This window comes from Sapajus apella, unplaced genomic scaffold (genome assembly GCF_009761245.1).
Source record: "Sapajus apella isolate SASKATOON/1434 unplaced genomic scaffold, GSC_monkey_1.0 scaffold20, whole genome shotgun sequence".
In the NCBI taxonomy this organism is placed as follows: domain Eukaryota; kingdom Metazoa; phylum Chordata; class Mammalia; order Primates; family Cebidae; genus Sapajus; species Sapajus apella.
In genome coordinates this window covers 28,276,876-28,304,298 of record NW_022436960.1, presented here as the reverse complement: position 1 = coordinate 28,304,298, position 27,423 = coordinate 28,276,876, and the positions used below count along the sequence as shown (strand labels likewise).

General features: G+C 44.9%; 1 protein-coding gene across 3 annotated transcripts in view; it reads right to left on the bottom strand.

Annotated features, from left to right (window-relative positions):
* Positions 1-16,726: 16,726 nt before the first annotated feature.
* AREL1 (apoptosis resistant E3 ubiquitin protein ligase 1) overlaps positions 16,727-27,423 on the bottom strand; it is a 53,452-nt gene continuing 42,755 nt past the window's right edge. For 2 of the 3 annotated variants that reach the window (XM_032287858.1, XM_032287861.1), the window contains exons 12-20: positions 27,251-27,326; positions 26,604-26,713; positions 25,963-26,142; positions 25,661-25,786; positions 23,443-23,572; positions 23,297-23,355; positions 20,839-20,928; positions 20,244-20,419; positions 16,727-20,167 (exon numbers count right to left, since the gene is read on the bottom strand). In XM_032287858.1, the coding sequence (XP_032143749.1) occupies positions 20,065-20,167; positions 20,244-20,419; positions 20,839-20,928; positions 23,297-23,355; positions 23,443-23,572; positions 25,661-25,786; positions 25,963-26,142; positions 26,604-26,713; positions 27,251-27,326 (1,050 nt within the window). In that variant the 3' untranslated portion in view covers positions 16,727-20,064. The remainder of the gene's footprint in view (positions 20,168-20,243; positions 20,420-20,838; positions 20,929-23,296; positions 23,356-23,442; positions 23,573-25,660; positions 25,787-25,962; positions 26,143-26,603; positions 26,714-27,250; positions 27,327-27,423) is intronic. The other variant, XM_032287860.1, reaches the window with a different exon arrangement.

Below are 27,423 nucleotides of genomic sequence, written 5' to 3'. Positions count from 1 at the left end.
CTTCCCTCTTGAGTTAATAAACATATTGAGGAGGATAATTTGGGACTGTGCAAATATCCTGTTTCTCCCACTGATTTTAGTGGCCATCACTGGTAGATCTCACCAACAACTTTTTTTTTTTTTTCATTTTTTCTTCCTGGCTAACAATTATTACTATTATGTCTGCCTAGTGATGATTCTGTATTTCCCTCCTTTCTTCTATATTTATTAATTGAAATTCTTCTGCTAAGAAGACTTGTTACTTCTTCCCCATTTTTAAAATTCAATTGCTTATTTCAGTAGGGGCTCTTGAGTATTTATTTTATCCCATGGGTTATAATTCAATAGTATCATTATTTTATGTTCCTGCTTAAACTGGTCCAGCCACTGGGAGCTCCTACAAGTTGGCTGTTGTGTCCTTTCAACATGCCCATCCTTTTCTGAGCACTTCCTTATTTTGTAGTATCACAAGATGTTTCAGACTCATCTTGTTCCATATAGTTTAAACAAATGAATGGGAGAATGAAAAAGTAGGCTATATGTATAAACTCAGCCTTCCTGTGATTCCTCAACTAAGAAGGTGTATTTAATTCATTTCTCAGCTGGGAGGAAGAATGCATGTTCAGATGCTTCATAGAATCACTCACCTCCGGCCGGGGCATGGTGGCTCATGCCTGTAGTCCCAGCACTTTGTGAGGCTGAGGTGGGTGATCACTTGAGGTCAGGAGTTCAAGACCAGCCTGGCCAATATCCACCCATCTCTACTAAAAAAAAGAAAAAAGTTACCCAGGCATGGTGGTGTGCACCTGTAGTCCCAGCTACTCAGGAGACTGAGGCAGGAGAATCTCTTGAGCCCAGGAGACGGAGGTTGCAGTGAGCCAAGATCGTGCCACTGCCCTTCAGCCGAGGCGACAGAGCAAGACTCCATCTCAAAACAAAAAACAGAATCACTCACCTCCACCGTTCTATGAACCTCAAGGAAAACTGGAGAAACTTTTAACCAAAAGACAAAGGAAACCATATCTGTGGAAACTGTAGGCTGGAAAATTGGCTCACCCTGAAAGTCCGACTCATGGACTTGGCACATCTACCAAGCAGTATGAGAGAGTGCTTCAGAGTGGGTGTGCTGGAGCCAGATGCCTGGTCAAACTCCTTACAGCTACTTACTGTGTAGCCTCCCCGTGCCTCAGTTTCCCCATCAGTAAAGTGCAAGTGATAATGACAGTCTTTGCCGTGGATTTTGTGTAATGACAGAGTTTACATATATAGATTGCTTAGAACAGCCCATGGTACATGTAAACATTTAATAACCATTAGTCAGGAGTCTGGCATTTCCAGCAATTAGCTCATCCTGCTAAATTCATTCAGCAATTGTTTATTGAGCATCTACATTACAGTATACACTGCTGTGAGTTCTGGGATCTCAGCTGTGAACAAAAGTGATGCCACTGCTGTCACGGAGCATACATTCTTCTGGAATAAAAATAATATAAGCATATAACAGACTACACTGTTTTTTAAGACAGTAGAGGGGGATGGGAACAGCGGCATTTTTGGCATCTACCAAAACCATTCACCTTCTGTTGGTATAAGTGTCCATTTTCCTCTGTAGAACCACACCGTGGCATCATATGATTCATGTGTTGGTCAATCAAATACCTGTATTGCCCTAGCCACAGTGATCGGTTCAGGCAAGGATACGTGACCTAATCAGCACCACAGAGACTTTTGCAGCTAGGGCTCTTCAGGGCAAAACCAGGGAGCTAAGAGCTGCAGGGCACTGGGGATGTGGCTGGAGAATGAAGCCAGCACCACTGAAGGCAGGGCCAGGAGTGGAGGGAAAAGTCCTGATGGGTTGTGCAAGCCTCTGAATCAAGAATGGGCCTGAAGTTCATCCCAGGGTCGACTTCTCAGTTACACGAGACAGTAATTCCCTTCTACTACTTGTTAATGGGAGAGCTCTGAGCTTACTGCAACCCTGAGAAAGCTGACACCTGAGCAGAGTCCGTGGTCTTGCTCTAGCACTTCTCAGTTTCCTGCCTTGCCCTAACACACACACACACACCCCACCACCACCACCACCCCGCTGCTCACTTCGGGCCACCCCCTTGAGGAGATTCCTGCCCAGTCCTCCACAGAGCTGGAGTCTCTCCCTCCTGCTCACCTGGCTTCCCTCCCAGACTCTTCTCCCTAAGCCTCTTCTTCCCAGGCAAGTCTGGCTGAATCCTCTTCTCTCAGTTTTGCCTCTTGCGGCGTCCTCCTCTCCAGAGGCCTGAGGGGTTGATGCCTCGTTTGAGACAGCCAGCAGAATGCTACCCCCAACCTCAGGAGTCCCACAGAAGCTTATGCCCTGGAGGGTCCCCCTTTTATTACCTAATCTCCTGCCTCTATTGTCTTCCCATAATTCCAGGCCTGAGCAGCTTCAGGGCAGATTCAAGGATGTTCGAGTTCTCTCACCTCTATGTTCTGTTAGAGAGCCACGTCCTGAGGGCAGACAGGGAGAAACCCAACTCCCACTTCCTTTCGGGAGATTTCCATTTCTCTTTTATGAAATCCTAGGGAATTTACTGTTTAAGCCACTTCATGGTACGCTGACTCATGACATTTCTTATGCTGTTCTCTAACTCCCCTCAAGTCACCTTTCATTCACTAGATGATTTGCCTCTTATTTGCCATAAGCCTAGCATAGTGCTCGATAAACACTGAATGAAGAAATGAGTGGTTGAATAAATGAATTATCAAATAAGTAGTGAAAAGAGTGAGTGAATGAATAGATAAATGAATCGACTAATGAGGAGAGGTAGTAATAGGCCTGGGATGGAGTGGAAAAAACCCTGGAGGGGATAGGTCCTGAGCCCAGGGAGGGGAGGATGGGGCAGCTACCATGGCAGAATGGCAGGAGGAAGACAGATGTCATCAGGTCTCTCAGCCTTGTGTTTAGATAAAAAAGTGGAGATTGAGCCTCGGTTGTTTTATAGAACCCATTTATTAGCTTTTTAAAACGTTTTTAAAAAAACACACGGCTGGGTGTGGTGGCTCATGGCTGTAATCCCAGCACTTTGGGAGGCCAAGGGCGGTGGCTCACTTGAGGTCAGGAGTTTGAGACCAGCCTGACCAACATGGTGGAACCCCATCTCTACCAAAAATATTAAAAAACTAGCTAGGCATGGTGGTGCACACCTGTAATCCCAGCTACTCAGGAGGCTGAGGCAGAAGAATCGCTTTAACCCAGGAGGTAGAGGTTGCAGTGAGCTGAGATCATGCCACTGCACTCAGCCTGGATGACAAAGCGAGACTGCATCTCAAAAATAAATAAGTAAATGAAACACAAGTGCCATTTTTTCATGGCCATTGTGCATCTTGCAATGACGTGGCCGGTTATGGCTGCTGAGGGCTCTGCCTCAGCACCCTACTTCCCAGATCCAGGAAGGACAAATTGGCCATGTCAATGGCATGCTAGGTGCGGCCTCTGGTGAAGGACGTTGTAGGTCCAGTGGACTTGGGGTGCCTCCCAAAGCCCTTCAGCAAAGATTCAAGTCCTCTGGAGGTCAGAGCCATAGCGCCTCTTTCTTCCCTCCAGACTCCTTTCTCCTTCCTCTGCCATTAACTCTCTATCCTGATTCCACACTGGCACTGCCAGGGGCCCTGTGGGGCCTCAGGCAACCCAAGAGAGCTGCAGATGACTCCATGGATTTGCAGCTACACATGAAAAACCACGGTTTGTTTTGAATGGATTGTGGCTCTGGTGAGAAAGCCTTGGGATGTAAATCCACCATGAGTGGGGATGCAGATGGGAAGCAGATGTGGGATGTGGAAAGCCCCTGCTCCAGCGCCTAAGGCCCACCTTGGAGAACACATGCCTTCCACTGAAAAATGCAGATGGGCAGGGCAGTGCTCAGACACTATGGAAGCCCCAGCTAAGAGCCCAGTCTGCTCAGCTGTCACCCTCTCCTTCTTACCATCACTCTTGGCAATGAAGCACTCCTTCTCTTGCATTCTTGGAGCATATGCCTCTTCTCCCTGCCTCCCTCTCCCTCTGTCTTCATGTCACTGCCTGTCTTACCGTCTCTTGCTCTCGGGCATTCTCTGACTCCATGTCTGTCCTTGGTCTGTGCCTCTCCCTCCCTCCCTCCTCCTGGCTACTGCCCAAGGCCAGTGCCCCTACCCTTCATGCTTGGATAAGTCTGCCAATCAGCTTGAACCCCTGGGGTGAGAAACAGGAAGAACAGTCCAAGGGCAGACGGCAGCCCCAGTTCCATGAAGGAAGGCGATTTCAAGCCAGAGAGGCCTGGGCAGGATGAGGCCAAGAATTTCTCACTTACCCGCAGGGCTGGATATTTAGTCTGGGTTGGGGAGGGCAGGTGGCAACCAGCCTGGAGCTCCCAAGCCTGCAAGAGCAGCTCTGCCCCAGCCCTTATCCAGCTTTAGGTTTCATTCAGTGTGACTTTCTCTCCTTCCTGGCCTGGACCCAGTCCTCTCCAGCACCAGGAAGAAGCCGCACAGCTGGGTACCATGGTCACAATGGACACGGGCCCAGGTGAAGGGCAGGCAGGACAGGATGGAACGTGTTTTGTACCCTCCACTGCTCTCCAGAGAGCTAGGAGCAGCCCTTCCCTCTCAACCCCTGCAGGGCCCCAGACAGCCTCCAAAGGCAAATGTGCTTTTTCTTTGGCTTGTATACAATCTAAATACTTTATCCAATTGATACGGGCTCTATATCCAGTTGTCTTATTTTCCTTTTTGGGTCTGTCCACAGCTCTCTGAGCTCTCAGGCAGGATTTCGGGACCATTTGTGGCACATTCCAGAGGCCACTAGCAATCTCACAAATTAATTCTAAACTTGTACACAGGCTGTGAATGCTATACAACCTTTGGCGGTGGGGCAGGGAGGGGGGAACTGGAGGGACACACCAAAAACCATCCAAAAATAGAATGTTGCCATTCCCAGGAGACTGGAATTGTTTAGAGGACAATTTCACAAATGCTTCTGCAGATGTGAAGAAGGATGCTGTCAGAACGCAGCTGGGACCCATCTTCCTGGCACTCTCGAGTCTCTGCTCAGGGGCTGTCTTCTCTTTCCAGCAGGCACTCATTCCAGGATCCAGGGACCTTGTGGTCCCCAGCACTGGGCGGCACTGAGGGGGTATCACCATGGCACCACACCGCAAGGCATGGTCCCAGGAGGCTTGGCATTTAGTTGGAGGCTAAGCTCTTGGTTCTAGGTTCCTTTATGCATTGAGCATCTTTTTCATACATGCCTGACACTGTGTTAGGCAGTGGTTGTGAATGGCGAACAAACCCGACAGGGAGCCCCTGCTTGTGCAGGAAACAGGGTGCCGAGACTTAGAATAACATTCAGGAAGACCAAGGAGAGTAACTTGCAGCTGAGGGAGATCTCAGGCAGGTCACAGCAGCTGCCTCTGGACTTCAGTTTCTTCACCCATAAAATGGATGGGCTAACAGCGCTACTTGGAGGCTTCAATGAGATAATCAATACATGATAACTCCTAGTCATAACAAGCCACTAATGAGGACCAGACAGCCAAAGCAGTTAGCAGCAGACAGGGCAGGAGGATAGCAGATGTGATCAGCGCTCTGCCCACATGTTCTCCTATCCCCGTATCACTTCAGGACGCATGGTTCACTCCCAACAGCCCACACCTGCATCTCTTTGTCAGCGGGCTGCTCTTGGGCTGTTGGAACCTGCTCCAGCCACCTGCATGGAGGGGAGGCCAGTGCCCGGGAGACCACTTCTCTGAGCCCCAACAGGCAGCCCCTGACCAGTGACTCTGAGTGTGGAGGTAGAAATATCTCCTCCATCTCCAGAGCGCCTGCAGACTGGGCCGCTTACCCTTCATGGCCTTGTGCTTGACATTGTGCCCTTGCTTGGCCTCCTCTTTCCAGACCCCTTCCTCTACTCCTGGGAAGATTTGGAAAAAATCACCACTTTCACACAAATCTTTGTTTGCTGGGTCTGCTTTTGGGAAAAACATCTTAAAACACTGGGAAATGCCAAGTAAACATTAGGAGGTGTCTCCTAAGCTGTGTGACCCTGTCTTCCTGCAGAGCTGCCCTCGGGCCAACGCAAGTCCTCCTAAGTTTCTAAGGAATCAGTCACAACAAGATGGCCTTCTAACTCAGGAAATTGGTGCTTCTTGTATTTGAACATGGCAAAGGCCAGCACCATGGGAAGCTGGGATGGCCCCTGCCATGTAGTTCTCAGCTCTCAGTTCAGGAAACTATCTGAGCTGCTGCCTTCGGGACTGTGTTCTCCCTCCAAGAACCTGCACAAAGAGGCCAAAAAAAGGGCATACAATTCAGATTTCATTATTGTTATCTTTCTCTGTTCCTGGAAACCCCAGTGATCATCCTGAAGCTAATTCTTTAGTATCTCTCTTCCCATGTCACATCAGAGGGGAATGTAGACCGGTGGGGCAGAGACACACAGCAGCCAACAGGGCAAATCCAAGATGCGGATCTGGATTATTTGTCTAGACTTTATGATTTTTGGGGTATTTGTCAGCTTTTCAAGTTTTAGGATTTCTTGTGATTTTTTTCTTATTTCAAATAAAAATTTCCTTCATACCTAACTTTGTATTCTTTTTTTTTTTTTTTAAAAAAAAGGGATCCAGGGCCAGGCACAGTGGCTCACTCCTGTAATCCCAGCACTTTGGGAGGCCGAGGCAGGTGAATCATGAGGTCAGAAGTAAAGGAGTTCAAGACCAGCCTGGCCAACATGGTGAGACCCATCTTTACTAAAAATACAAAAAAAATTGTTGGATGTAGTGGCAGGCGCCTGTAATCGCAGCTACTCAGGAGGCTGAGGTAGGAGAATTACTTGAACCCGGGAAGTGGGGGTTGCAGTGAGCTGAGATCACACCACTGCACTCCACATGGACGACAGAGTGAGACTCTGTCTCAAAAAAAAAAGTGGGTGGGATTCCAAAATGTTGTAAGCTTTAGGCAACAGACGACCTCAATAGGCTTTGACCATCTGAGGAGTGGGAGACTTTTTCACAGACTAGCTTCTGGCTCCATACTTCTTTTATTTTTTTTGAGACAGGGTCTCACTCTTGTTGTCCAGGCTGGAGTGCAGTGGCGCGAGCATGGCTCACTAAAGCCTTGACCTTCCAAACTCAGGTGACACTCACACCTTGTGAGTAGGCTGGGATTATAGGTGCCTGCCCCCGCACCCGGCTAATTTATGTATTTTTTTGGTAAAGACAGGGTTTCACCATGTTGACCAGGCTGGTCTCGAACTCCTGTGCTCAAGTGATCCACCTGCCTCAGCCTCCCAAACTGCTGGGATTACAGGTGTGACCCACCACATCTCACCTGCTCCATACATTCCACCTCTTGTTTTTCCTCTCCTGTCTTCATACTTCTGGTCCCATATGTGGCAGCTGCTGATCTTGCACCTGCCACCATGTCAGGTGAATCGGCACAGTGTGTGGTGGAATTATTTCTGCAAGTCATTTATAATCAGGACAGCTAGCAATAAATATATGACATAGATACATTACATACAACCCAACGGAGTGTTTTCCCAACATAACAAAATGAATATATTACAGAAGGCCCAAATGAATATATTCCCAACTCAAATTCTCTTAGTCATACTCCTGAATGCCACAGCCACCTCACCACAGCCTGACATGAATGGAGGTGTGACAGAGAATAAATCAGGGTGGAGACCAACTACAGTTAAATTTTTTGGTGAGGAGACAGGGTCTTGCTATGTTGCCCAGGCTGGAATGCAGCAGCTATTCACAGGTGTAATCATAGCACACTGCAGCCTCAAACTCCTGGGCTCAATGATCCTCCTGCCTCAGCCTCCTAAGTGCTGAGACGATAGGTATATACCACCACACATAGCTATAGTTAATTTTTTTAACCTTAGCAAATGCTATGAAATATGACTTTGAAAATAATACACAATGTCGGAAGGAACTCACGTAGGTGAGGGGCCCTCAGTGAAAGCCTCATTAGCTTCTCAGGAAACTGGCCTCTGGTAGCTGGACTCACTGTGAGGCTTGGGCACATAATATTTTAAGGTCTGTAGTTTTTAGCCACATCCTCTGTGTGTGTGTGTGTGTGTGTGTGTGTGTGTGTGTGTGTAAGGGAGGAGGGTGACTCAGAATTGTTCTGAGTTTTTCATTTCCTCAGTGCCCCTCAACCCTGACTCCAAGCCAGGAAGACCCAGGCAAGGTGGAGGAGGGAGAGCACATGGAAACTATGGCCATGGCTGACAGTGAGTTTGGCCTTTGAGTTGGACTTAATAGCAGGAGACATCAGTATTCCGAAAGCCCAATCGCTCCTCTTCTTTTGCATTTTCCTTATTTTAGTTTAGCCCTTTGATTTTTAAAAGCAACATTTCTTCTGAAAAAATTATTGGTTTGTCTTTGCTGAATGAAAGGGCAAAAGAATTTAGCTATACCCAGGTCAGGCCAAGGTCAGTGCCAGTGGACGTGGGAGAGGCAATGTCAGAACTGAGAGGATGTTTTGTGACTTACAAAACACTATTCACATCCATTGTCTCATTTGAGCTTTATGTGCCCTTTGTGAGGTACGCTTGTGTATGTTGTTAGAATCACTATTTCCCAGGTAAAGTTAAGAGAGACTAAGCCATTCATGCAAAGTATAGACCTAGGAAGTGGCAAGTCAGAAATCTGAACCCAGATCTTCCAAATTCAAATCCACAATATAACCAAAGAAAACTGTGGATGGTGGTTTACTGTTGCTAACTACTGATCTTTTTTTACACTTCATATGTGTCAGACACAGTACTAACACTTTTCATGAATTCTTTTATTTAATCCTTGCCTCCTCTAGCATGAACCAGGTTTGAGGGATGGGGAGGTAGCAGGGAGGAAGGACAGGATGGGTCTCATTCCTTGCAGGTGCACAGAACAAGCAAAGGAACAAAGGCAGGCACGAGCTGCGATGGTTCAGACCATGTTTACCGAGAGGTGGTGGTGCTTCCCAGCCGCTGTCCTGGGCCTCTGGCCGGTCAGGTAAGCCTCCTGGAAACTTTCGTCAGCACACTCTTCTTAGTAAACATGGGCTGTGCCCACGGAAAGTGGGCTCTGGCTCAGCCCTGGAAGCAACAGCTGGGAAAGGCCTGTGGCCTGTCACTACCCATATGGTTGCTACTCTACAAGACAAAGGCCCGCTGCAGTGAGCTGATACGTCAACCAGCTCCCGAATTACCAGCCAAGTGATGGGCTCCGCCTCAGCACCCAGCTTTGAAGTTTAGTGGGGCTCCTGGATGCCCACAGGTCTTGGCCACATCTTGCCGTTTAGTAAGTCTCTTCTTTCACTTCCCATCAGGGGCCTGGAGCCTGGCCAACTCCCTGAAGTATCTCTGCCAGCTTATTTGGACTGGGGGATGGACGGTGCCTCCTATTCTGGAGGGGGAGGTGGAAAATGGACCCTGTGCCCTGAATGAGCAGCAGAAACCTCAAGAGGCACAAGGCGGTAGGACTAGACAGAGAAGTGCTGGCCAGACTGGCTCCCTGGGGTCCTGAAGTCACAGACCCACACAGTGTCTCCCTGGATTGGAGGAGGCTCACAACACTAGCAACTCTCTTACCAGTGTTCTCTGGACTTGACTGTCCTGCCCCTAACCCCACCTCCTTTGAGCTTGGGTGAGAAAATGTGTCAGAGCCAATTTGACACCTACACTCATCCACTGGACATGTAATCCAGGGTGACTTACTTCTCTGTGCCTCAGTTTCCTCATCTGTAAGATGGGAATAATGATTGTCTTTGGCTTAGAGAATGATGTGAATATTAAATGAATTAACACAGGCAGAGTGCTTGGAACAGGGCATGGCACAGAGTAAGCACGCATTAGATGTTGGCTGCTATTATATTATTACAAGAGTCCTGGGATTACTCCCTTAAGACCCAGTACTTTCCCCTGGGGTGTTTTTTGTCACTTTCTGTCACTTAAAATGGATTCAGGTTTCAGAGCAAGCACTGGAGAAGCTTCTCAGTTCCTCCTAGCGGACCTGCTGAGGGTGCCATGACTAACTGCAAGCACTGGCTTGCTGCTCCTCTCCAGGCCTCCTCCAGTTCCAGGCTGGTTTCGCTGCCCTGACTCACTGGTCTGTTCGGACTAGCCACAGCTGCTAGCTGGAGAAGCAGTGTTAATACCTCATTAGCACCTCCAGCTGCTCCTTGTGGGCACTAATCACTTCAGCTTGCCCCCTCTGGAGTGACTCTGAGCTGCCTCTGAAAAGCAGGCCATGTGATGGTTCAGACTTCTCCAGCTGGTCCCAATTCCCTCCCTCAGATTGCTACTTTTACCCAGGAAGTGAAACAACTTGACTTGCTGTTTACATTTTGTACACACACACACACACACACACACACACACACAATTTTTTAATAGGTCAAATTCTTACTCCTTTGGCAGGACCTGAAACCAAACTTGTAAGCAGGTTCTTCCAGAACCTACCTTTTCGTCCCCAGCCCACACCTGCAGACCTGCCCCTCACCCATGCCACCCACAGTTTGTACAGGAATCAGACAAGAAGGCACGGGCCCGAATTGGAAGCAGATGTTTGGGACGATGGGTGGGGCTGGGGTGGAGACAATAGGAGGGATGTAGACCCTGCTAGGGCTGCTTGTTGCTCTGACCTACTGCCAAGGCCGAGAAAAATAGAGTGACTGTTCCTGGTTAAATACCCAGCTGTTACTCGTGCCAAACTTTCCTGGGCCTCAATCCTCAGTCTCTGGCTCTGCTTCCAAAGTTCTTGTGCCAACCAGTATCTTGGCCCCTTCTTCCCGCCATGCCAAGCCCCCAAGACCAGCCATACCCCCAAAAGTCAGGACCGGAGTTTTACTCACCCCACCTCCCAAAGCTAAACCACAATGCCATTTTTTAAAGGCTAAACTCAAGGTATGGTCTGACAAAAGAGTTTTTGCTGATTCTGAGTGTAAGAGTCTACTGGAAGACATGGCTTGGATGACAAGACAGAGTTTTCAAGGTTTAGAAGGATAATGGGTCAGAATTGTTAAACCAGACCACTGTGGCGTATGCAGATGGATGCCTGTCGACTGCACCCACTTTGGAACATCTCCAGAGCTGCATACGAGGCTGCCTGGACCCAACACCATGTTTGTCCACCCTGTGACATAAAATGCTAGATCTGTAGAAGACTCAAGTTTAATTCCATTGTTTTGATTTTTCAAGGAGACACAAGTTGGTATCATCATGAACAAGGTTTCAGGGAAATCCCTATGGGAAAGAGAGCCTAAAGGAAGAACTGGTTTTCTAATGGCAATGGTCTGACCCAAGCCCTATCCAGCTGTGATCCCAGTCAGAAGCTTTGGAGATAAACTTTAAGATCTGCCCAAACCCCAGGGAGGAATTGATGTCAGTTGCTGTGCACAACAGAAAGATAACCAGGGACTGTAGTTTCCTGGTTTAGTATTAAGGGAAATTCCACTGAAGCTCAGTGTTTCCACCCGTAGTGGTCACAACCAACCAACTTCATGTCTGTTCGTAAAACTGATTTGCCTTTTCATGCCTCTGAGTTTATTGGAAATGGTATTCCTTTGACTTTTCTCTGCCACACTGATAACAACCATAGCACAACCCCTTTGATTGCTATTAGCGTTGGAGATAACCTCCCTCTCCTCATCTACTCAAGATTCTAATTGCATTTGCTGAGCTGCAGGCTACCGGCCAGTTCCCCATTGCCAAAGTCAACACTTCACGTCTGCTTTGTCTGGGAGAGCAGATTAAAGGGAGAGTGGGCCCTAAGATCACCGAGTCCCCGTTCCCAGCAGGTCCCAGGACCGCCCAGGTGTGCCTATTTATGGCACAATAGTGGGCTTGCTCCTTGGGTCTCTTGGTTTGGCATCTATCTTTACAAGAGTTCTTTCTTCTCTGAAAATCAATAGGGAGAGTGATTTCCTTCCCTTTCTGTAGGAAGCTAGAGTAATTTCACTTGTAGCAACAGCAACTGTATAATATAAAGTCTCTAAACACATAAAAAGAAATGCTCCCCACCAAGAAAACAGGAGAAACAATGGAAGGGGGGTGGGTGGTGATGGGTTTGGGTGCCCAAGCTTCAGAAGGAAACTATAAGGAAAACAGGTTATTTATATGTCTGTCTCCCAAGATTGTAAGCTGCTCAGAGGCCAGGACCACATTCTGTCTTGTGTGTCCCCAGCTCCCTGCACAGTGCTTGACACATAGGAAATGTCTGCTGAAATGTGGAGATGCACAGAACTAAAGAAAAAAAGGGAGGCTACAAACCCAGGGATGGAACAGAAATACCCGACTGGGGAGGGGAAGGGAGGAGGTTAGGAAATGAAATGACAACTTAGAGTAGGATTGGACGTAGGAGACCAAGCACAAAATGATGACACACACATAATCTTCCTCTTGCACAATAACACAACATTTTGTTTTCAACATAACATAAAAGCCATCAAAGGCTCTCTAGCTGGCTTGCAAATACTCTTAATATCCCTGACTGTTAGTTAACGGGCAAACAGAGGAATGTCTTGGCAACTCCTTCAAGTGGGAGTTCTGAGAAGAGAGGGAACATTGTTGGTCTGCAGAGGATGGGAAGATTCAGAAAAATCCCTTTATGTGCAAATCCATAATGCAGGTGAAGCAGGGGGGGGTGTAGAAACAGTGGCTTCACCCAACAGAGGTACAGAAACCCCTCACCCTGGAGAAGACACTATGTTTATTGTTTCAACAGAATAGTTTCATAGTATCTTCACAGTTTTGTTTGCGGTGTGTGTAGTCTCCCTTTTAACTCTGGCATCCTTGAAAATGCTGGCTTCCTCAGTGAGATATCCACCAGGAATCTGGCCTTTGCCAAATGGTGCTGTTTCATATAACCAGAGTTTAGAGACAAAAGATTTATTCAAATAAGTTTTTTTTTTTTTTTTTGCAAACTTAATTACCAGAGATAAACATCTGGGTATTGTGTAACATATCTGACCTCATTTTTTCATTTGATACCTACTGATTTTCCACCAAAGTAGGGATATTAAAATTTCAGGGTCTTTTTCTTCAGTTACATCCTCAAGGGTGTCTTGTATTCTTTATATAGAATTCATTTAAACTTGAAAGTCACTTCACTCATTAGTTGGTAGTCTAAGGAACTTTCTACATTGCAAAAGATTCTAAAGCCATTACTAATAGCTTTATCTCTTAAAATCTCTCTACCCTGCATGAGTAGGGCCTTTTCCATAAATCCCAAATCCCCAAGTGACTGATAAGTAAGCCAAGGTATAAAGTGTTCATCTGTCACACACAGCGTCACCAAGTGAACATGAGGCAGTCAGCAAGCACAGTGGCCCAGTGCCTGGGCTGTTTCTTAGTCTAAACTAATCTGCTAGAGTCAAACCAGAAATGTGGAGTTTGGACTTCGACACAGAACAGACCCATGTTCAAATACAGCTCTACCACTTGCTAGCTAAGAAACCTTGGCAGTTACTTACCCTCTCTGTGCCTCAAGTGTGTCTTGTGTAAAATGGAGAAAACAAGCCCTACCTTGCAGGGTCATTGTGAATATGAGACAGTAAATACTAAAGCTCCTAGCATATGAGAAAAGCTTTTAAAAAAATGGTAGCTATTATGATTCAGTAATCAGGTGAATTAAGAAAAGTCAAGGGTACTAGGTTGCCTACCACATGACATAGCCCCTCAAATACCTCTTCTGTCCTTAAAGGATCATACAAGGGAGGAAGAGGTCTTTTCTGACTTGCGGTCTTCTTTATGAATGTTTGGGCTAGGTGTCTTGAATGCTCATTCTCTCTGGACTGCCTGGACATGGCAAGGTGAAAAAAAGAGTCACCACCTCCTTGGAATTTCTATGCCAGTCCTCTACTCTAGCATTCTCAACTGCCCCCAGATCCACACAGCCTCCTGCTATCGAAATTACCAGGACCCTAAGTCATAGTCAGTATGGGGTCATACATACTATATATAGGAAAACTTTTTTCCCAAGAGCTCCATGTTATTAGTCAATTTTCTTAATTGGTTAACAGCATCATTCTGCAGGTCTGGAAATGGATATTAAAAGGTTGTCTTGCCCAAAGTTGAACCACGGGAGTTAAAAATAAAAATATGAACATTTGGCCAGGCCCAGTGGCTCACACTTGTAATCCCAGCACTTTGGGAGGCCAAGGTGGGTGGAACACCTGAGGTCAGGAGTTTGAGGTGAGCCTGGCCAACCTGGTGAAACCCTGCCTCTACCAAAAATACAAAAATTAGCCCAGTGAGGTGGCATGCATCTGTAATCCCAGCTACTTCGGAGGCTGAGGCAGGAGAATTGTTTGAACCTGGGAGGTGAAGGTTGCAGTGAGCTGAGATGGCACTGCACTCCAGCCTGGGCAACAGTGAGACCGTCAGAAAAGAAAAAAAAAATTCAAGCCCAACAATTCACGGTTTTCTATCCTGTGAGGGTCCCGTTTTGCACACTTGATGCCAAAGTGTCCAAGGGCACTTTTTTGAGAAAATACCCAGTGACATGAGATGCCTATCCTGCAAAGAGTGCTGGAGGCCCAGGACCCTCGAGTCAGAAACACAGGATACAAGTAAATTTCTGTCAACAGAACGGGACACCTGGTTGAGGACATAATGAGGTTTATAAAGAAACCTCCTCTCCTACCTCCTTACGTAGTCCAAGATTGACTTCTTCCTAGAGTCACATCTAAAAGATGAACTCCTAAAACCTCACTTGGAAATTTGCCTGGTTTGCCAGCTGAACCTGATCTAAGGCATTCACAGCCATCACAGGCTACAAAAGCCAGGGTGACCTGCTTATTATTGGGTATTTCAGGGAAATAGCAACACAGGCCTCATCTGGATAAACTATCCATCATTTCCCTGAAGGGAAGCTACAAGGGGAACTAAATGGGAAGTCCCAGTCTGTTCCTGCAAGGTAACTGGATGCTGTAATTCTGTGCTGGTGTGTCTGATCCCTATCCCTAGAGGTACCAACATTGTTACTACCCCATGTTTAAGAAGCTGCTACTGCTGGCTAGTATTGACAAGCCAGGGCTATACTGACGGCCTGAACGACTTTGCTAAAGCCACCTCTGATACCATATTGGAAAACCTACAGATATTATTCCTTGACTTTTGGAAAGAGGCTGTTTCTCCACATCTTCTTTCAGGAATTAACTGCCCATCTGGTAAAGACCACACCTGAATTCACTGCAGAGAACCAGGTGCCTGCTGTGGCTATCATAAAATGTTCTTATATAAGCAAAATTAAAGCAAACTGAATCTGGGAAGGAAAAAAGGGTTCTTTATAGCAAGGTATATCTGACTCGAGGCAGCACCACTCTACTGTTTACAAGCCAAGATCAACATGACCTGCAATCTCTAAATCCATCCTTTTGTACTCCAAAGAAAAGCTAAAAAGCAAAAACTAAAAACTAAGCTCACCAGTAACTTCGGGATAACTTTCTGATAGGTGGTGTGCAAACTCAGTATCCTGAGTCAGAAATACTAGCCTATTCCAGTTTTTGAGACATTTTAGTGCTGAGTTATTTTCAATACTACTACTCATATATGATACTCAAGAATTTCCAGCTGACCAGCCTACAAAACCTGTTTAGGGTATAAAAGCAAAGGAGTATCCAATTTGGAGTATCTAGGGGAAAATCTTTACAGAAATAAGAGATCTTATAGCCTTAGAACGATTACTCAGATTCAGTGACAGGAATCTAGACTAGATTCTACAGAGCAATGGTGGTCTCAGAAGACTTTTCAAACCAATTATGAGTCTGTAAATCACTATGGAGAAACTGACCTTAGCGTCTTATCATGACACACATGGGCTCTTTTTGCCCCTCTCCACTATTGTTAGGACAGGCTGTTTGAAAAGGGGCTTGGTGAAGTAATTACCGTAAGTCAGGACAGTGGTTATGTTACCTTTAGAGGGATGGGATGAGAGTGTGCTCTGCAGTGTTTTATTTCTTGACCTGGATGGTGGCTACCTGTGCATTTCCTTTATAATTACTCATGTTATGTACCTTTTATATATACACTGCATCTCAAAATAAAAAAGGCATGTTAGTATCCCGTAATACTTTTACTATTCCACATATCTGGAACTGATTTATTATGCCTGAGAGTCTATGTGAAGCCAGAGTAGAGGGAAGGAGCCCTTGGGGTTCAGGCCACTTGCTGAACCTCTATTGTGGTCCTGAGAGAAGTGTGGCTGGACAGAGGTTTGAAAGCTCTATCTACAATGACTCAGAGGCAACCGTGTACAAGAGGCTGAAGCTAGTATTTATGGAGTCATAAGAATGACTTGATGGGCTAAAAATCACTCAATGATCAATGTTCATTGTGACCTATTCAAAGCAGTAACAGCAACTGTATAAGATTCAGGACTATAAATAACCTTAAAATGTATAGTTAGAGGGATACACTTTAAAGATCTTGTTTTTTAAGAGACAGTGTCTTAGCCAGGCACGGTAGCTCATGCTTCTAATCTCAGCACTTTGGGAGGCTGAAGTTGGTGGATCACTTGAGCCCAGGAGTTCAAGATCAGCCTGGGAAACATGGCAAGACCCCATCTCTAAAAATAAATAAATACGGAAAGAAAGAAAGAACAGAGAGAGACAGAGAGTGTCTTGCTCTGTCACCCAGGCTAGAGCACAGTGACACAGTCATAGCTCACTGCAGCCTCAAACTCCTGGGCTTAACTCCTTAAACTCACGCTCCTGCCTTGCAACCTTCCAAAGTGCTGGGATTATAGGTATGAGCCACTGCACCTGGCCCTTTAAGACCTCTCATATCACTCAGGAGCTTGGTGAGGTAAGAGGAGAATGCACTCAGTTTAGGGTGGGGGCAAGAATTTATTTTGTTTTTTAATTCAAAAGGGATTTTTTTTTTTAATTTTCAAGATTGGGAACCAATATATAAGACATCATAATTACTTCCCCAGGAAAGTCAGGGTCCTTAATACTTTTCCTTCTAGGCCCAAATCAGAGGTCTGTTTTTTTTTTTTTTTTTTCTCTTCCAAGCTTACCTTTGTAAGCCGAAAAGAATCAGTAAGACTTGCCACCAACAAACTTTTTAGGAGCAGTATTTTTGTTTGCCACTCCCAAAGCCCTTGTGGGTGAGGGAGATGTTGGGAGATAAATATGTGCTTATATGAAAATCAAAAGACTATTCATCAAAATGTTAATGGTGATTACCTCCAGATAGCAACTTACCTACTTCCCTTGTACTTTTTCCTATTTCCACATTTTCTGTATCGAATTTCTTAGGTAGTAAAATGACAATGAATTAATGTTTACAGACTGATTAACTGGTTTCTTCTTTAGCAGCTGAGAATAAACACTTGTCCTCATCTCCCCATGACCCATGACTGAGAGAAAGAGCATAGTGGCCCTGCCTGGCACCATGGACAGCACTCAGGGAAGCATGAAAGGGCAAGGGTGGGACAGTCCAGGACTCCAGGTGTACACTCTACCTTGAGCAGACCACTTCAGGAGGAATTACTGGGAAAATGCAGAAGCATTTCCAAGTCTTTTCCCACCCTACCTTCCAGTCAAGCCATTAATCTCCACTTAAAGAAGTCACTCACTCCTTCTTTTAAACATTTATTTATTTACTGTACAAAATATTTACATCATCAGCTGCAACTGCCTGGCCCTTTCATCTGGCCTGATGAATCTGCAGCAGGGCTTGGTCTCTGCCAATTTTCCAGAAACATGCTGACACTCTCCTAGGTATTCACTCATGTCTGGTCTCCTTCAAAGACACTAAAAGGCCAGAAGGGTAGCTGGCCCCCCAAGTACCTGGGTCACAAGGACATAAATAAAGGAACTGGCCAAAATAAGAAACACTAATAGAAAATTGCCCAAGAAATAGCACACTCTCGCCTCTGACATATTGTACCTTTTCCCCACACTGGCTAGTGTGAAAGCAGGATTAGGAAAAAAAAAAAAAAAAGGCAAAAGGAAAGGCCCAAGAGAGCAAAGATACTTTTGAATAGTTAGGACAGAGAGAGTAAACTAGAAGAATAGAAAACCACAACAGTACCAAAGGGTTTTGTTTAACAAAGACTGGTGCCTAAGGACCACCACAGGGAGGGAGCTGCCCCGGTTGGGTTGCAATGGTGCCTAAGATGCTCTGAAAAAGTGTTATGACTAGAGCTTAAAATGACAGGTCTAGCCAAGACAATCAACTCAATCTCCAGCATCAGTCTCTGGAAGGCTGCTGGAGGGGAGAATTCAGAAAAGCGACTGCCAAAAACAGCAGAACAGCCCATGTGCCCCCAGCTGGGAACCCCTTTTTTTCTGGGCCCAAGGGGCAGCATCATGTTTCCCAGGGTGATGATAAACTTTCCTGTACATATCCCATGGGAAAAAATTTGGGCAAGCAGCAGCACCTTGTCCTGGTCCCTGAGGAGAGCAGTGACCATGCGGCATGGAGGATCCTGGGGTACAGAGACCCTGATGCTGGATCCCAGACCCCAAGGATGAGTGAGGTCAGCACCCATGTGCCAAGAAAGGACAAATGATGACTGCAAAAGAGTGAGGTCAGGCAGGAACTGCAGCAGCTCAGGAGGGCTTATTCCTCATGATCCCTGGGAACAGGAGGGCTCAGACATGCTTCCAGGAGGTCAAGGCATTGCCAAAGTCCTGCCTTGTCTCAGGACTCTGTGTACTTGCTGGTTTTGGCAATAAAGATGGCTTGTAATATTCTCAGAGTTGACTGCCCAATGGGAATAGTAGCTTGCAGCAAAGCCTTCTTAAAAACAAATTTGGGAAGTTAATGATATTTTGAATCTTGAAATTGTTTTCAATCAAATAGTAATGAAAAAGGATGTTGTCATCTTCCAAGAGGCAGCAGCAGGTACTCTTCAATCATCATTCAACAGTGAACCTACTAAGCTTGCTCCCTCCTTAGTTCTCCTTCCTGGTAACTGACGAAGCAAAGGGGAGTATTGGGGTTGGCTAGGTGTTTACTGTGTAGCATATCACCTCCATGTTCATCCCTAGTGTCCTGACCCCAAGGACCTGTGACAAGCAGGTCAACTCCTAGTCCCTGTTTCTTTGTCTTAGTGCTGCCAGAGAGCACCAAGCACAGAGAGAATCAGGAAGTGCTGGCATATTATGCTTACTGTTCTAATCCTTTGCTACAAAATTTTCTTCAGTAGAATGCTAGAGAATCCCCAGCTTGTAGCAAACTACATAATGTGGAAGTCAGGGGCCCAAGCTGGCCATACTTCAGTGCAAAGTATGAACTCACGGAAAAGCATGAGTAGTCTTCAAGCCAGCCATGTGCCCAGGCATGCCCCATAAGCTGAAGAGAGTCGTATTGAGCACTGGAGGCTACAGCTCAGCTATCCTTCATATTCTTCAGTCTATCTGCTTTTTTCACTGGCTACAATTCAAGAAAAAGCTTAGAGAGTTCTTTGTGGGTTGATAATCATTTCCAGAAATGCCTGAAGGGAAAGTGCTTTTTCCAGTTTTGACACCACAAAAAAAAAAGATCCTTCTGTGCTATCAGTCCTCATTAGAGGCAGTCCAGTGCCATGGCCTATGCCTACCATTGTGCAGGGGCTGCTCCTATGGGCCACCTCCTATCTATCTCTCTCTCCTGGCTCCTAATGAGAAGAGGCAATCACCCCACCCATGAGAAGAATTCAAGTACCAGTCTAGTCAAGTAGTAAGGGCCAAAGAAGGTGTCTCCAAGGAGTATCAGCAGAGGGAGTTTTGGAGCAGAGTGTGGATTTAAGGCTCTCCACACCAGTTTCCCAACAGGGCTGAGCCCCGTGTGCCATCTCCCTCAGCTACTGAGATCTTCAAAGGACCAAATAAATGACAGCAGCGTGGTCCTCTTCTCATGACTGAATGAAGAGCTCAGTTTACATACCATGCCAGCGTGGCCTGTGGTGGATATGGGCAGGGAGCAGGTGAGGTAAAGACAAGGCTTGTAGGTGACAAAATCCTCCAGACAGGGGGGCATGCGGCATCTTCTGGCTGATGGTTATGTATGTTAGGATCAGTGGTTATGACGTCTGTAACTTGTACCCAGATGCTCCAGAGAGCACAGGTGCCAAGTGGATGGCAGGAGAGTGGTCACAGCATGCCAAAGCCCTCACAACCCTCGCTGATGGCCAGCTGCAGCATCCTGTGCACCTCTTCATAGGAGTCATATGTAGGGAGGCACAGCTGGTTAAAACTGGAAGGGCAAGAGAGAAGTGATTAACTCATACCATCACAAACACTGGGCATGCATCAGGCGGGCAGATACCTACCATGTGTGTGCAGTAGGCAGCGTGCTATGGGTTGGGGCGGCAATAATCTGAAATGAGGGACAGAGGGCAGCAAAGCCTCCAGGTGGTAGCTGAGAGGAGCCTGTTGTGAACTGAAGTAGCCGAGCCAACTCCTCCTGGGTCAGACTGGAAACCACAGTCCAAAACCACCTCATGACCTGGCAGGGAGAGCACAAGGCTGGGATCACACACGGTAAACGGCCTAGGATTAGATCCCTGGGGAAGGAACACAATACACCGAAGTGGGGCTGTGCCCCAGTTACAGTTCTATGAGGACACATGGTAAGAACAGTTAGAGTTGACAATTACTTTAAGAATGTACATTGTCGCAGAATTAGGAGGGTGGTCGCTACTGGTTCTCTTTCTTTGTATCTCCAATTTACTATTCCTGTGGCAGTCAGCATGACAGCCCTTAGAGATCAGGGCTCCCTTCTGTCTGGTCAAACACCTGTCTTTCCCCATTATCATTTTTCCCCAGAAAACATGTCAACTGCTTTGATTTCTCTACTTTTTTCTTCTGAAACTTTTTCCATATAACATGCCACAAATCCAACTGAAAGAAGTTTGGTCCATTTACCTTTTCTCTGAAATGCCATGAGCCACCAACAACCACTGCATGGGCTTTGAAGTCAGACACACTGATGTCTCCAGTCCCACACATCAGCAGCTGGAGAAAGATGGGAAGGTGTTACTAACACAGTCAGAAGAACAAAGACCGCTATAAGGTCAAAATTACCTAAGTTAACATGCAAAGTGCAGAATAAAGAAAACAAGTACCAGGAAAAAGACAGAAGGTGAGGTCATAATACCAGAATACTGCTTTAGGAAAATCAATCACATACAATAGGGCAATAGTTGCTAACCACTGGGGAAAAAAAAAAAAAAAAAAAGAATCACTTGGCTTTTAAAATCTATATTTATATAAATGTTTGTGGCCCTAACTCAGACCTCTAAATCTGAATCTCTAGAACGGGTTATGAGCTTGTACAGGAAGAAAAAATTGCTGCAACCTCCACCTCACATGTTCAAGCAATTCTCCTGCCTCAGCCTCCAGAGTAGTTGGGATTACAGGTGAGGTATTTCTGATGAACACCCTAACTAAGAACTGCTGCTATGGATTATTTTTAATTGAAACAAAGGACCAAAAAAAAAAAAAAAAACCCCAACACACACAAAAACTAAGTGTTTCCTGACAGTCTGCTCTAAACTCAGCCTGCGAATATCAGGGAGAAAAGGCAAGCTGTTTCCCCCAAAACCCCAGTAGCATTTATTAATCTGTCGGATGGCCTTTCCTTTTTCCTAGGATGCATTCTTCTTTTGTGGATTGAACTTTTACTACCTTCCCTTCAGCTCTGCCTCTACTTGATCAGATAAATTTAAAAGTATGCCAGAAAATGAGAACATTAATGACATCAGAGCCCTAAACATCTTGTTGATGCCCTAATTTGGTTTAGGATCCAGAATGTTACTTACCAGACTGCAAGTACTCATCCAATAGCTATAAAGAATAATATATCCTAACCAAGAGACAAGAAAAGCCCAAACTAAGCCTGAGAAGCCTTGGCTCCTTCAAAAAGAACTTGCTAAACTGATGAGAAACGAAAAGCAGGAAGTGGAACAACTGTAAGAGACCATGTCCTTCCTTTCTACTCACTTACAAATGCTTTGCTTCAAGATAAAACAAAATTTACCAGTAGTTATTCCTCGGCCCCCAAAATAACATTAGGTAACAGGTTTATCAGAAACTTTAGGCTGAGACATGAGAGTTCATTTTGTTTGAATTTCGTATACGAAGATATAAAACAAGAACATTACAGAAGATTTTGATTCTTATTCTTTAATCTACTTCAGTTAATAGAAATCAGAATTGGGCAAGACCACCTAAAACTACTTCCCCCGCAACCCACCATGTTAAAAGCAAAAATTCCTCCCTAAAGAAACAGTTTGCAGAAACACACTCCTCATAAAAACTATGGGAAGTTAGAACTGCACCATCTTGTACAGATGTCTCATCTGTGAGCAGCAGGCCACAACAAACCAATGTTATTCTCTGCCCACACCTGTGTGGACTTCAATTCTGCTCATTATAGAATGATATTTACCATCTTAGAGCCATTTTTTGGTTGTTACAGGATCTGAAATATGAATAAATTTACCATATAAATAAAAATATATACTATATTGTGTTGCAGTCTAATGCTTTGAAACGTGATCACATTTTTAGTTTGTTTCCTTCATTTCATTAGAATGTAGCCCATGAGGGATGGAACTTTGTCTTATTTGTTACTCTCTCTGCAGTGCCTCAAAATACATGACGTATAGGAGGCACTCAATATATACCTGAAAGCATAAATTATATTATTCCCTTAAATGTCATAAGATTTTATAAAGACTGTACATGATATTAACATTCTTTACTACTCAATGATTTTTTTTTTTTTTTTTTTTTTTGAGATGGAGTCTCACTCTGCTATCCAGGCTGGAGGGCAGTGGCGAGATCTTGGCTCACTGCAACCTCTGCCTTCTGGGTTCACGTGATTCTCCTGCCTCAGCCTCCCAAGTAGCTGAGATTATAAGTGTGCATCACCACGCCCAGCTAATTTTTGTATTTTCAGTGGAGAGAGGGTTTCGCCATGTTGGCCAGGCTGGTCTCGAACTCCTGACCTCAGGTGATCCACCCGCCTCAGCCTCCCAAAGTGCTGGGATTACAGGCATGTGCCACCATGCCTACCCTCAATAATACTGATGGATAAATGAGTATTAATCATGACTTCATAAATAATGAACTACTTGTTACCTTCTTTTATTTATTGCTTTTTCCCATAAGCTAATGTCTGTAGTATTTGCTACTAATTTTCACATTCTAATTTTTTAAAGGCTGAAGGGTCAGTGAATGGAAGAATGACAAAAATGAAACCATCTCTTGTATAAATGGCTTTCCAGCTGCATCTCATAAGAGAAGGTGCAACAAGCTGCTTCCTGTAAGGTGCAAAAATGCCAAGTTAAGAATGGGAGTTTGAATTGCAAGCACTTACCTCAAGCTCGTTCTCATCAAAAATAGCCAAAAGGTTCTCAGGGACCAATTCATTGAGGCCTGAAACAAAGTAGGGAAGTTAAAGTCATACCCACACGACGGTTACAGGTGTTTTAACTTCAAGGCCAAGAACCGACAGGATCCCACCTTTTAGGAAGTGTTCCACCTCCTCTTTCACTTGACTGGCCAGCCGATACTGGGCCAGCAAATTTAAATAGAAGATTTTATTTGCATTGGTGACTGGAGTTTGAGCTCCACCTGTCATGAGTTCTACAACCTGTAACAGGAGGCAAAAGACAGACAAGGAGAGGCTGTGGAGGGAAGTTTGTAAGATGACATCTGCCTGGATGTTTACAGACACAGCATCCCTGACCTGCATCACTATCAGTCACAAGTTTCTGCTGTGCATTCAGCTTTTCAACACACTTGGTTTAATTTAGTTCCTAAGCGTCAGGGTTCCTATCACTATTGCTGTACTACTGGCCACTATTTCTGAAATGGGTGTCTGGGTAAGGTCTTTTCGGACTCAGTCAAGTAGTAGTGATGCAACAGGAAGATATTATGGCCCCTTCTTAGCAATGTTTTAATCTATAATCCCAAATCAAACCAACACTTCTCTAAGCAACTAAGAATAAATAAAGTCAGATAAGCAGTAAAGAAGTCTTTTTATGTCTCAGAAATTCCAAGATAAGAACAATTATTCCCACACATTCTTTTATCTCTAATGTGAGTCAATAGAACAAGCCACCGTTTGGAGCCTAAAGATCCTGGATCCTAACATCAGCCCTGATGCTAGCTTGCTACAGACCTTTGGTTAATTGCCCCTCCAGACCTTAGGGGCAATTATTTGGTCCTAATTCTCCTATCTGCAAAGAAAATGCTGAACAAGCTATATGACTCTCAAACAGAATTAGTATCCCCCAATAAACTCCTAAGGGAACTCTGAAGGAGCCCTGAAGCACAGCTTAAAACCGTCGTCCAGAAATATTGGTATAGAGTGACCAAGGTTGTCTCCACAGGTGAATGAAGTTACAAGATCAGGTTTTAAGACAACAATAGCATGGTAGCAATAGCATGCTACTCCACAGCAGGGATTCTCAATGGATCTAAAATTGTGAAACTTATTTCTGTTGGTATGTACAACCCTGGATCTTTTATTAATGTAAGCATTTCCAGCTAGGAGCCTAAGAAGTAAATTATTAAGATTTAGTGTTCATATTAAAAACAATTAAAATGAGTACTACCTTGGGCCTGAGGACCCTAATTCAGTGTCCTATTGACTCTAGCTGCCTTATCATGTCAGCTCAGGAAGTCAGGTCTAATCCCATGTGTACAAAGGGAGACAGCTGGGAATCCCATAATTTTCAGAAGGATATCTGATTATCAGCAGAGAGGTACCAGTGGTTACAATTTTTCAAGCATTCCTATACTGCTTTCAATTTTAAATTTACTGCAACTTTAGCTTTATCATTATCATTTGATACTGTTTAACGCCAAAATGTAAAAAGCAGCACATGCATCAGAAACATCTCTGGCCCATCATTTTCTGTTTTTCTTTTCCCCTATTATTTTCTAATAAAAAGTTTTGGTTTTATTAATTGATTTTGAGATAGGGTTTTGCTGTGTCACCTTGGCCAGAATGCAGTGGTGCAATCATAGCTCACTGCAGCCTTGACCTCCTGGGCTTACACGATCTTCCTGCCTCAGCACCCACTTCCTCCCACATGCCCCCAGTAGCTAGGACCACAGGCACAAGCCACCATACCCAGCTAGATTTTAAAAAATTTTTGTAAAGACAGGGTCTTGCCAAAGTTGCCCAGGCTGGTCTTGAACTCCTGGTCTCAAGCTGTCCTCCTGCCTCAGCCTCTCAAAGTGTTGAAATTACAGGCCATGAGCCACTGTGCCCAGCCAAAAAGTTTGGAAATATACAGGCACTGTGTTAAAATAGGAATCACCTATATCGCTACTGCAAATGTTGGCACAGACACTACCATCTCTTCCAAATCTGCATGTACAGTAACACTTCATTATCATTCAGTTATTTTTCAACTGGAAGTTAGGACTCGGTGGGACGGACGGAGGTATGTGTCTTTTGCTTCACTCAAATAGGCTGAGATGATAAAGCATGGGATGCAATGTCCTAAAGCTCTGCGGTCCGATACAGAGGCTGCTAGCCAAGTATAGTTATGTGAGTATAAATTAATTAAAATGAGAAGTTCAGTTGTTATATCACTCACATTTTGGGTGCTTAATAGACAACACAAATATGGAACATTTCCACCACTGCAGAAAGCTCTCTTAGACAGTCTTGCTCTACAGGAAACTGGAGAACACGGGACCCAGAGGCTTTGTTCCTCTTTCTCACCTTATCCAATTGACCTGATTTATTATATTTCTCTTCTGCAAAGACCAGCTCCATCTCACTCATGTCATTGTTGAGGATAAAACAAACTTTAGATTTGTAGAATTCTGGGTCATCTGTTTCAAAGTACTGAGGAGGCAGAAAGATACAGAACATGAATACTCTTGCCCTGAAAGGAAAGTTGTAACTGCTTAGAACCACTTATTCCTTCAACCTTAAAAATTATTATTTATAAGCCCAGAAGGAGAGATTTCAAGGTTAAAAGCCCGGGGCCTTAGTTAGGAAATGCACACCTAAGATGTTACCTTGTAATGCATACGCAGTCCTATGATTTGGGCCAGGAAAGAGCGGGTGAAGCGAGCTCGGACCAACTGCTTGTAGGCTCCTCCTAGAGAGGACTCATAGAGACACTTGCCCACGAGCCGTCCGGCAAACTCATACATTTTCAGGCGCAGATGAGCAGGGCGACTAGGGTTGGGATGCACCTGTCCAAGAAAGAGACTGAAAGGCCCTGGGCCATTTTTCTTCAAGCCCAGTTCTAGAAAGACCCTTCTTCCCAAACCCGATGCCAAAGGAATAAGAACTTCAGTATAAGGATCAGAGCCCATCCAAATGATGTTAGTTTTTTGGTAGCCACCACTTTAGTAGTCATTCAAAGTGACTGGAAGATAAAGGTCAAAGGTGGACTTAATTAAGACTCTTATATTTTGTACTACAATGCTTTTTAGTCAAATATTCAGCTGTCTGCATTTTTGCTTATTTTACAGATGAAATAATAAAGGCAAACAGGAGGAAGACAATCTGATTAGCTCACATTTTAAGCAACAAAATTAAGAACAGGACACAGGTTGTCAGGCTCCCAAGTCAGTTTCATAGTTTCAAACCCTTTGTTAGCCTACCCGTTATAACATAATCCACATTTTCCACCCACCCATCACCGACTCACTAATGCTTGGTTGTTGTCACTGAACCGGGTGAAGAGCTGATTGTTGGTATCAAATAGTGCTTTGCAGATCAGCTCAAACCATTCCCGGCGAGGCCCTCCCCAGTCCAGAGCTGAAAAGCATAATGAAAATAAAAAATGACTCTGCCCTACCTCTTCTTACCACTTTTGTTTAGTCATCATTTTACACTCTCCACATTCCCTCTATTGCACTACCCTGATGTTTCTCCATTGCAACTCATCTAAATTGTGGTCCTTTTGAAACCCCACCCCTTTTTGTAGAATTAATGGTATTCTGATCACTAAGGAAATGCCCCCTAGTATGGAAACACCAGAGGTCAGAGATCCCGAGAAATGGACATTTCTCTCAAGGTAACCAAGGTTCAAACTCTTGGAACTCTCCCTCTAAGTCCTTGTATGTCTGTGCTGCACAAGCTCCTCCATGCCATCTTGCTAGTAAATACTATCCTTTTTTTTCTTGACTCATGGTTCCTTTTTCCTTGGTGGGGAGAAAAAAACAAACTGAGGTTTTTTTGGGGGCAGGGGTGAGTAGGAGGTGCGGGTTGCTTTTGTTTTTTATTTTATTTTGTGGAGAGGATGGGAGTAGGGAGGAGAGTTCAAAAAGATGAATATAAAATTTCAAAACTGACCTTCTTCATCCTGGAAAACAACCTCAAAGTTCTTGCTCCAATCTGAGATGGAGAAATTCCGAGTGGCTTTCAGAGACTGAAAAGCAGTGAAAGGAAGGGATTGTCAGAACACTGGCTGGTGTCCTCTGGATGTTAAAGACAACACAAGAGCACTGCCATTGTCTGTTGGACTA